The following is a 10,712-nucleotide window of genomic DNA, read 5'->3' as shown; positions in this document are numbered from 1 at the left end:
TCTTTCCCCAGGCGCTGGCTCCAGAAGACCCCCATGACTGAGACAGACGGAGCTGCTGCAGGGGCCTCTTCATCTGTCCTCGCCTCTGATAACCCTCAAAACCCAACTCACTGCTCAATCTCCCCTCCAAACCTAGTCAGGTCCCAAGGCCCCAGCAGGAAGGGAAGCCGGGGACAGTCACCAGGTTGGCACTTTTGCAGTCGAGGACGTGGACAGTGACCATTTCATTGGGGCTCTGGCTGAGGATGTAGATGGCCTCCTTGAACAGGGCTACGTGGCTCCCGTCGAAGGTGACAAAGCTCAGATCAGGGAAGATTGAGCACCGGCCTGGGGAGGGCAGGGGCGAGAAGAATAAACAGATGCCCCTGGGGCCAAGGCCACCCAGGAACATGAGGCCTTATCCTGGGTGATCCAGAGGGCTTGGGGGGCTGGATGGTCACACAGAGATCAGAGGTCACAAGGGTAGGAAATCTGCCAGGTCAGGGGTCAGACGTCCCACAGGGGGTTCATGTCAGGGTTACCCTGAGGCTGGAAAGCACACAGGAGAGGGGCAGAGATTGTGCCGGGTTTGGGGTACGAGAAAGACATGGGAGGCGCCCGCGGACCCCACGACTCACAGGCACACTCCCAGAAGGGGCAGCAGCGGTCACCGCCCACCCTCACTGCGAGGCCCAGGACCCCACAGCTAGGGGGCGCAGTGCCCTGGGGACAGTGCTGGGACTGGTTCACTCGGATCAGTTGGCCCTCCAGGCAGATGTGGCGGACGCAGTCCTGCTCGGCGATTGGCTGGGGCACAGGGTGGAGGAACAGCCTGAGCGATCCCCCTGGGACCACGGTCACTCATTCCCCTGCCCCACCTACCCCCAAGCCGTGAGGACACAGATCCTTACCCCTTAGGTTCGGGCAGGTAGGGGACCCTGAGGTACAACGACAAGGAAATGGTGCCTTCATCCTCCCTCCACCCACCCAACACACCATTGGGGGCCTAGGGCTGGGCTAAGAGTGAGACTGGGGTCAGGGGACTGAGTCCCAGAGAGTCTGCACATCCACCTGGCCCTGCAGAGAGTTCTAGGTACATAGGTATGCAGGCCCGCTAGCTCAGACTCGTAGAAACCCAAGTACACGCACGCACACACAGTTTATCTCTTTTCTTACAAACGCACAGACATATACCACCTTGCAACACCACACATCACATGCACAAGAACACACATACAGACAGATGAGCGCTCACATGGAGTCCCATACACGTAAACACAAACAAGTTCACACACAGTCCCATATGGGTACACACATACATGCAATGCACACAACAGCACACCATGCTGTCACACCAAGCCATCCAATGGGCCCCTGGGTCCCAGGTGGGGCATGGAGGGATCTGCTATGGCATCAGAGGCCCAGAGGAGCTTGGAGAATTTGCAGGCTCCAGGAGCTTGGGGCAGGGGTCAGGATGGTGACTAAACGGCCATCTGGCAGCCTGGAAGGTGGCTAAGGAGAAGCTTGCTGCCGACCTTGAGGATGTGAGAGCACGATGGTGTCCAAGCCCTGGGGCACAGGAGGAGGGAAGGCACGGAGGGTTCACATACAGGGGCAGAACCCTGACAAGTCACTCACGACACAGATGTCAGATGTACTGGCTTCAGCGGTGGTGGCCAAGGCCTCGGCCGAAACTGCCGAGATGCTCTGGGCTGGAGCCGAGCGCCCAGACTGCTCGGTGGTAGCCTCTCCCTCCGGCTTTGCTTGGGGCTGAGGTCCTGCCGAGGTGCCATGCGCCTCAGCCAGCTGGGGGAGCAGAACCAGCGAGCTCTCTCGGGAGGCCGTCCTGGCTGAGACTCTGCTCAACGGGTAGGACGTGGGCACCAGTGGTACTGTGCCAGCCCAGGGGCCCTCAGCCTCTGTCACCAAGGTAGCAGCAGTGTGGGCCACAGCAGGCGTGAGCTCTGTGGGGCCCCCCTGGGCAGAGCCATATATCCAGGTGGGCTGAGACACTTGCTCGGACAGGATGGCCGTCTTCTCCGTGGTGCTCTTTCGTGGGCCAGCAGATACTGTGGAGGCCGCCCCCCCAGCCAGAGCCACAGCCACGACCCCAGAGGCTGGCAGCGTGGCCCCTAGAAGGTCTGGAGCTGTGCCTGTTGCCTGAGGGACCACATGACTGGGCGGGTGCGCCTGGGCCAGGACAGCCTGGGTGAGAGGCAGTGCGGGGCTGAGTGTCCGAGCAGGCAGAGTCGTGGCCACAGCGGGAGATGCGGCCTGTTGCTGCAGTGGAGGGGGGATGGCAGAGATGCTGGGGCCGGGCGTGGCCACTGGGGCGGACGTCCCCACCTTGGCCAGGGGCAGGCTGGTGTCAGGAGGCAGACCAGAGAGGAGCTGGGGCTGCCGAGTTGACTCCAGAGATGTGAAGGGTGTGGCCCCCAGCCCACGAGCGACTGTGGACAGGCTGGCGGCAGTTGCAGGCCCTGAGGGCAGAGCGGGAGGCCTGGCGGCTGCGGTGGCATGCGGAGCGGGGTGGGGCGGGGCCGTGGGGAATGGGCTTGGCAGTGGGGATGCTGGTGGGCCCGTGGCCTGGCTGGGCCCAGGTTGGACCTTCTCTGTGGATGGCGCTGTCTCCACCATCTCAGTCACCAGGGGACTGGCAGGAATCTGTTCTGCGGCTGTTCTAGCCTCAGCTGGGGGGCTGCTGGGACTGGAAATGCTCTGGGACTGTACGGGCTGGGGGATCCCTGTCCCCGTCACGACCTCCGTTATTGAAGGTGTCGGCAAAGCCTCGTGGGATCCTGAGGAAGTGGGAGGCCTGGAGGTCACTGCAGGGGAAGCCACAGGCCTGGAGGAGGGACTTGCGGGCAACTCCAGGCTCGGGGAGGGCTGGAGGGGTGTCGTCTTAACAGGCAAGGAGCCAAGGCCTAGGACCGTCACGGCTTTGGTCACGAGAGGGAAGCGAGGTGCAGGGGGTGACAGGGAGGAGACTGTGATGTTGACGCTTCCCGCAAAGATCACAGTCACCCTGGTCGTCTCCATGGCACCCGACCCCATGCCTGATGTGGGCATCTGCTGTGAAAGGGGAAGGGATGAGGGCTCTGGGACACGGGGGGTGGCCAGGTGGCTGGCGGTCACCCCCGTGCTGGCCAGGGCCTCTGTGGGGTGCTCAGGGACGTTAGATGCAGTGACCCCCGGTGGCTGCTTCTGAGTGGCCTGGGTGGGGCCTGGAGACAGAGCTGGCCCCTCAGTGGCTGCCACAGGTGGGTTCAGGGCCGTGGTGAGCAGGACAGCTGGTGTGGGTGCTGGCCTGTGGGATGGGGCCCCGGGAGCTTCCTGTGGAAACTGCGGCTCCTCGTCACTGGGGGTGGGCAGCTCTTGACTGGGAGGCAGGGTCTCGTTGCCAAAGGCCTCCGTGGGAACCAAAACCATAGGCTCCACACCTGGGGCAGACCAGAGAAGAGGCTCAGCCAGTGGGGTGACTGCTGCCCCACGGGTCATCACTGGGCAGGGCTGTGATGTGGGGCTCCTGGGCTGGCACCCTTGGTGAGGGGGGTAGGCAGCTTCTGACAGCTGGTGAGGGACTCTGTCACGTGGTGTTAGATGGCCCAGGGAAGTCATCAGGTCTGGACCCTGTCCCACACCTCAAACCCTGAGCCCAGAACCCAGAGACCTCAGGTCTAAGTCTGGCCGCATTCTCAACATGTGACCCAAGCCAGTCCCTTCCCCACATGGGCCTCATTTTTTCTGTGAACTGGGGGGAATGGACCAGATGAGGTCCCTGCCTGCTCTAGAGTGCTCTCCTTCCAGAGGCCCCTGTGCTGACTCTGTTTCACCAGGGACCCGGGGGGTTTACGGGTCCAAGGAGGGATGAGAAGTCCAGGCCACTCACAGTCCTCCAAGTAGACACATCTCTGTGTGACTTGATCCAGGACCCTGGGGGTGGGGCACACAGGCACACAGCCTTCCACCCTGAGGACAGAGCAGGATGCCAGTCAGCGGTCTGGAGCACCAGGAGGGCCACCGCCTTTCACCTGGACGGAGCACAGACCTCATCCTTTCTCATGACACACGTGTGTGTGTGTGCATCTCATGTACACACTCACATGAACCTCCGTGGAGACAGCATGTACAGGAGCACACATACCCAAACATGCATGGTGCACATTCCTGCCCTCAGACTGAGAGGAAAACACGAACAAAGTCTGGTTATGTGCACACTTGTGCCCACACTCACAACATGCACACGTGTCTCCATTTACGCGCATTCTCACGTTCCTCATCCACGCCTGCAGGACTCAAAGCCATTCACATGGATACATATACGTCCACACAGTCCGCCAAAACATCAGTGTACCTTATGCACACACACCCAGCTGCACCAACACCCAGATACATGCAGCTCATACGCATGTACATACACACAGCTGTGTACAGCTGTGCACCCACAGCTACCCTTTGTACACCCACAGGGCTCAACTATACACACATGTGCACAAATCGACATTCACATATGCCCATATCAGGCAGGTTCACTCTGGTTCACACACATTCCCATACCCAGTACACAAAACATACCTACACAAGTACATGTGAATACACACACACCACAGTACATGCTCATGCCTAAACCCACAGACTACATATAAACCCATTCACTCAGGTGTATGCTCAAATACACTGAGGTACACACCTTGAATCCATGCCACCTCACCTGGGCACATCCTGGCAGCTGGCTGCCCGTGGGTCCTGGCAGGTTTGGAAGCAGGGGCTGGCACAGGCATCGTAGTGCCACTCACAGGTGGGGTAGGGAGCCCCCAAGGGCTTGGCATCTGGAAAGGTGCCCCAACCCGAGACAGTGAGACTGAGACCCAGCTCCTGATCAGGTGCCAGAGCACAGAGGTCATCCCACCTCAGCCCATGCCCACCCATGCCCACGAGCATGGACTCGTGCAAGAAAAGTGAAGACTGAAATGAGATGAAACGAAACAAAACGAAGTCAAATCAAATCAAATCCAACCTGAGGGGAAACCATATTCCTGAGAGTTGAAGTCAGTGGCTGGGGGATCTTTGGGTCGGGACTCTGGGAACTTGGTGGAGGGGCTGAGGACCGGGGATGAGGTGGGACTACAGAATGGGCAGTTGGAGTTGGGCTTTGAGAGGCGGCCAAAGAAGAGGCTGGGGCCCCTGATCTTTCCATAAGGCTGCCTTGTCACCCTGACATTCTGGGACCTTGGTGGCCAGGCTTGCCCCCTTAGACCTTGGTAGCTAACAATAATAATAGCAACAACAGCCAACTCTTAACACCAAGCACTACACTCAACATTTCACAAGTATTTACTCATTAATCCTCACAATAATTCTATGAAGTAGCACTATTATTATCCCCATTTTACAGATGAGGAAACTGAGCACAGAAGATGCCAGGAATATTAAACTTTCCCAAAGGAGATTTCCTCAAAAAAGGCCTTGTGGCCAGTGCCTTGACAAATGAAGGATCCTCAGGGAAAGTCTGGAGCCCGTGGGGGGCTTCGAGGCAGACAAGACCCCAGACCATGTTGGCACGAGTGATCAGTCTCTGAAACCATGGCCTGAGCTGGGAGGTGTGGGCAAGCTCCCCAGCAGGCTGGAGGGAGCAATCCCACCCGGGCAGCCCCATCCTAACGAAGTCCCATCCCCAGTCCCCAAACTGCTGCTGACTGTGAAGAAGCCTGCTTTTATAAGATCCTTGAGACCAGAACTAGGAACTTACATCTGGGGAGCACCTACTATGAGCCAGGCCCAGAGCAGAGCCCGGGAGATACAGTCAATCCTCACAACAACCTTCTGAGGCAAATATCCCCGTTGCACAGATGAAGAAACAGGGTCAAGGAGAGGGGGGCTGGGGCTCCTCCAAGTGCCAAGGACCGGGATCAGGATTGTCTGCCTTCAGAGCCTGGGTGTCTTCCAGCAAGGGACACAAGTCCTGCCATCATAGCCAGTGATGAATCTGTCCTGGGTGGGGTTCACTGGTGGACTTGATAGGTGACCACTGAATGTGAGAGTGAGCTGGCCCAGCCCTGGGCTGGGAGCGGTGGGGGATGATAAATGAAAGGCTGACTGGGGACATATTTACACATGTGTACATGTAAATGGATCCATTCATACAGCACAGGTGCCCTCACAGGCACAAACATACATGTGCACGTGCAGGACAGAGAGGCCAGCCTGGAGCAGTAAGGGAATTGTGATCACTGTCTCCAGGATTTAGGCAGAGGACTACTTTTGGGGCTCACCCACCTGGCAGGGAGATGGCAAAGCCCTGGAATCTACTGGTCTCAGCTGGAAAGGACACGAAGCTGCCCCATCACCGCCCAGGTTCTTGCGCCTCTCATGGGAGCCAGGGGGGCTATGGCCTCCTCAGGCTGTGCCCCAGTGGGCAGTCTTTGAGCTCACAGGGCAGGCATGTGCCCCCATCAGCAAGAAACCTGAGCCTGCGGGCTGTGCAAGCTGCGGCCACAATGATCACTTTTCTCGCTTCCACAAAGGCTGCCCTATTTTTAGACCTTGTAAATGGCCTGTGGGAGCAGGCAGGACCCAGGAAGCTGGCTGGGCCCCAAGTCACAATGCCCAAGGCTCCCTAGGCCACCAACAAGGAGGCCGGGCCCCCTCCCATCTCAGGGGTGGCACCCATGTGGCCTCCCTGTGCCAGGAGAGTGAGGATCTCGTCTCTTGGGGGCAGCTGGAAGGATGAGGTGGGAGGGAGGCTGAGTCAGGGGCGGAGGAGCTGCGGGCGATGCAGGGTGGACACCTACCCAGAAGGCGGAACAGCGTGCCCCGGCGGAAGGTCTCCGTGTGCTCGTACAGCCGGAGGGCCAGCACTGGGCCCAACACGTAAAGGAAGGCCCCGGGCTCCGCCAGGGACTCCAGGGCCACCAGGCCCGCACGCCGCGAGTGCAGCGAGAAGGAGGCATGGCGGTGGAAGGCATCGCTGGCCTGCCACCTGGCCAGCTCCAGAGACCCGTTGGCCGTGACGTGGAGGAAGAAGTTGGGTCTGTCCGCTGCCTCCAGGGATATCACACCTGGGTCTGCAAAGAGCCACGAGGGTGAGGTCAGCAGAGAGAGGTCCGGATGCGAGGAGGGCGCAGACACCCAGGCACCGTCTGCAGTCTCAGCGACTCAGGACTGGGCCCTGCTCCTCCAAGCCTGCCCGCCTCCCCTCAGCCCACGCACCTCAGCCTGCTGGCTGCCCCTCAGCACATACCACCTCTACCCAGGGAGGGAAGGTGGGGGGCTAAAGCCCCAACTGCAGAGCCTTGGGAAGGTGACTGAACTATCCCCTCCTCCCTCCCTCCCTCTCTCCTTCCTTTCTTCCTCCTTCTTTCCCTCTCTCCACCTTCCCTCCCTCCTGCAAACATCTCTGAGGCCCCTCTGTGTACCATGTGCTAGCCTAGATGCTAGGGATACAGCAGTGAGTAGGACAGACAGAAACGGCTGTCCTGGTGGAGTTCTGTTCTATGGGATGTACTAGACAAGCTGGGGTTTGCTGATTTGTCAGTTTTCTTGGTCCCGCTCCTCACAGAATCCCAGAGGGTCAGAGCGGGGGGAGCTGAGGCTGAGCCCAACCCACGGCAGGGAAACTGCCCCAGAGGTGGGAAGGGGCCTGCCCAGAGGCCTAAGAGCTGGACTCTGCTGTCCTCTCTCCTGTCTCCACACTGCTGGGTGGATCTCCCCTGCCCCCAACCACAGGGCCCTGCAGGGTCAGGGCCCAAATGCACAAGCAGGTGTCTGGAGTCCCGGCCCACCATGGCTGGCTGTGCTGTGGGCAAGTGAATTCACGCCTCCTGGCTGTGAGGGACAAATGGTGTGTGAAAGGCCCAGCACAGGGCCTGGTGTGTCTCCCCCTCCCCCCATCACCACTCCACCCCGTGGCCCCAGGAGATACTGCACAGAGTTCCTGTTAGACCTCCCTGGGCAGCTGTGAGAAGAAATGAGGTAACTGGGGGAAGAATTAATTATTAATGTCAACAACAACTGCTATTGATCAGGACTTAACTCTGGGCCAGGCACAATGCTAAGCAAGCTCTCTACCTGCTGTTTTTATTAAATTCCAAGAGAGCCCTGTGAGGTGGCACATTCATTCATTCAGCAGCTAATATTACTGAGGCCCCCACCAGGTGCCAGGCACTGTTCCAGGCACTGGGGACACAAAAGGGGACAAAACGACAAAACCCCTGTCCTCATGGAGCTGACATTCAAGTAGCGGGTGGTAGGTGGGGAGTAAACATAATGAACAACAAATTCTATAACAGGTTAGAAGGTGATGACATTGTTAACCCCATTTTACAGATGAGGGAGGTGAGGCCTAGAGTCACACTGATGGTGGAAAAAGGAGGCAGGATTGAAGCCCAGGCTCTTAACCACTGCGCAGTCAGCCCCAGGGATGGGATCCAGGAGTGGGCATGGGGCAGCCCCGGTGGGTGGAGTGCTAAGTCCCTCGCTGGGTGACCTCAGGCAACTCACTTCCCCTCTCTGGGTCTCAGCCTTCTTGTCTGTGAAGACTGGAGTTGGCCTAAATCAAGGTTCTCAACCATTTGTCCTGAAGTCCTCCTAATGGGGGAGAGGCTGAAAGCCAGACCTAGAGGTACAGTTGTTCCTCGGTATACCCCCCAGTACCAAAATCCAAGGATGCTCAAGTCCTTTACGTGAAATGGCCCAGTACAGTCATCCATCCGTATTCGTAGGTTTCCATCTGAAATTCCATCCACGACTGGTTGAATTCGTAGATGTGGAACCGTGGATAGAGGACTGACTGTACAACGTCTTGTGTTTTACCTTAAATAATCAAATGATTTTTCACCTTCCATTTTCTAAATTTTATTTCTCTTTTAATATCTCTGTTTGGGAGGAGCCTGGCAAAAGTGACAGCCTGGTTGCTGTCACTTGCAAGTGACGTCCCCTTGGGTAAGTTACCTAACCTCTCGGGGCCTCAGTTCTCACATCTGTAAATTGGGAAAATAACAGCACCTACCTCCTAAGATTGTTGTGAGGGTTAAATGAGTTATTATTATATATGAAGCACTTAGAACAGTGCCCAGCACACAGCAGGTGCTACAGAAGAGTGAGATATTATTAATAATAAGTCAGTAACCTCCTCCAAAAATCTTTAAGTAAAATTGATACTCCAGGAAGATGTACCAGGTTGTGGCTCGTGTCCCTTTAGTACATCCTATAGGACATCAAAACCATGAGAGTAAGAGGCTCAGGCCTAAATGACTGCTGAATCCTCCTCTCTGTGACATCTGCTCTCCATTTCTTCCCATCACAATCTTACGCATCCTTCAAGGCCAAATTCAAGGGACACCTCTCCCACATAGCCACCCCAAATCTTACCTGGAAGGTATGTTCTCTTCTGCTGTCCAGTACTCTGGGCACAGCACAGGGAAGGAACACAGGATGGGGTGGGAGTGGGAGCCTGGGTCCTCACTGGGCCCTGCCCCTAGCTGCCCAGGAGACCCAGGTCTGAGATGGATGCTGGCCTTCACAGCCTCTGGGCATCCCATCCACAGTGACATTCTCCAGGCCCAGGCTTCTCTAGGGTTTGCTTAACATGCCATAAAACCACTGGAAAATCAACACCCCCTCTAGACTAGACCTTATTTACTGGGCTAAAATACTGAAAGGAGGACAGAAAATTCCCACTAAGCAGATGGTCCATTACATCAGGAAGGTTATAAGACACCCTTCCTTCTTCAAGCAGGACCACACAGATCTGGGGGTCGGGAATGTCTAGGGAGGAAGTGTTCCCTTTTGGGGCAGTGGGGATGCTCCTGCGGCCCAGTCCCTGGCTCCTCACTCCCAGGTTTCTTCGTGCAGTGACGTGATTCCACCTGGCACCTCCTACTGTACGCCCGGCTCACCCCACCATGGACATCCCCTTAGCTGTGCCTGGGGTGTCCCCCCCCTCCTTAAGGCCCTTCCAGGGCTCCCCACTGCCCTCAGGATAAAGATCCACCTCCTGAGCTTGGCTTACAAGTCCCTTCCTGGCTCCTTTCAACCCTTCAAGGGACAACACTTATTCTAAGAAGCCTCTCCTGACTCCCCAAGACTGAGTTAGGGGCTCCTCCTTCCCACAGGCATTGTAACTGCCTTTGACGTGTCTGTCCCCTGGAGTCACACTGACGGTCTGAGGCGCAGGAGGCTGGCTGGTTCCAGGTGTGCCTGTCTGTGTAACCCACCAGACCAGGACTCAGGACCATAACCTGAGCAAATCAAGAGCCCACTCCTCCATTCACAGGAGAAGGTCCCACTGGAGTTAATATATCAGCCAGTTCCCCTCTGGTATTTACAGTCTATCTAGTCTTAAAAATAGAGAGAAGTGGGGAGGGGGTAGGAAGAGGGAGAATAAGGAGGAAATCTGGGGGGCAGGGATGGAAGTAGCAGTTATTGCCACCCAGCTTTTCTGGAATGCAGCTGCTGTGTGGAGCAAGGTCCAAAGGGACATCTGGACCTTGGCCTCTCTGGTGTTTTCAAGAAGATAGAAGGTGTTTCTTGAAAGAGGCTAAGAGGCTGACCCAGAACCCTGTCTCAACTGGGAAAGGGGTGCCTGCTGGAGCCCCACATTTCTCCAGCTACTATAGCTGGCTTAGGGTCGTAGCATCTTCCCCTCCTCCAGCACCTGCTTCCCTCCACCAAGTGCTGGAGTGGGGCCAGAGGATGGGCCTTACCATGGGCCTTGGCCTTGTACAGGGCAGCCG

The 10,712-nt window shown here is 57.2% G+C and overlaps 1 protein-coding gene across 1 annotated transcript in view; it reads right to left on the bottom strand.

The window, feature by feature from the left end:
* Window positions 1-10,712, bottom strand: part of OTOG (otogelin) — a 93,270-nt gene that overhangs the window by 21,300 nt on the left and 61,258 nt on the right. Inside the window, exons 33-39 of the mRNA XM_007458796.1 lie at window positions 10,683-10,695; window positions 6,771-7,043; window positions 4,691-4,808; window positions 3,869-3,948; window positions 1,618-3,419; window positions 618-786; window positions 182-327 (exon numbers count right to left, since the gene is read on the bottom strand). Of these exons, the coding sequence (XP_007458858.1) occupies window positions 182-327; window positions 618-786; window positions 1,618-3,419; window positions 3,869-3,948; window positions 4,691-4,808; window positions 6,771-7,043; window positions 10,683-10,695 (2,601 nt within the window). The remainder of the gene's footprint in view (window positions 1-181; window positions 328-617; window positions 787-1,617; window positions 3,420-3,868; window positions 3,949-4,690; window positions 4,809-6,770; window positions 7,044-10,682; window positions 10,696-10,712) is intronic.

This window comes from Lipotes vexillifer, unplaced genomic scaffold (assembly GCF_000442215.2).
Source record: "Lipotes vexillifer unplaced genomic scaffold, Lipotes_vexillifer_v1.1 scaffold892, whole genome shotgun sequence".
Lineage (NCBI taxonomy): Eukaryota > Metazoa > Chordata > Mammalia > Artiodactyla > Lipotidae > Lipotes > Lipotes vexillifer.
The sequence above is the reverse complement of the archived record's forward strand: the minus strand, read 5'-3'. Positions and strand labels throughout refer to the sequence as shown.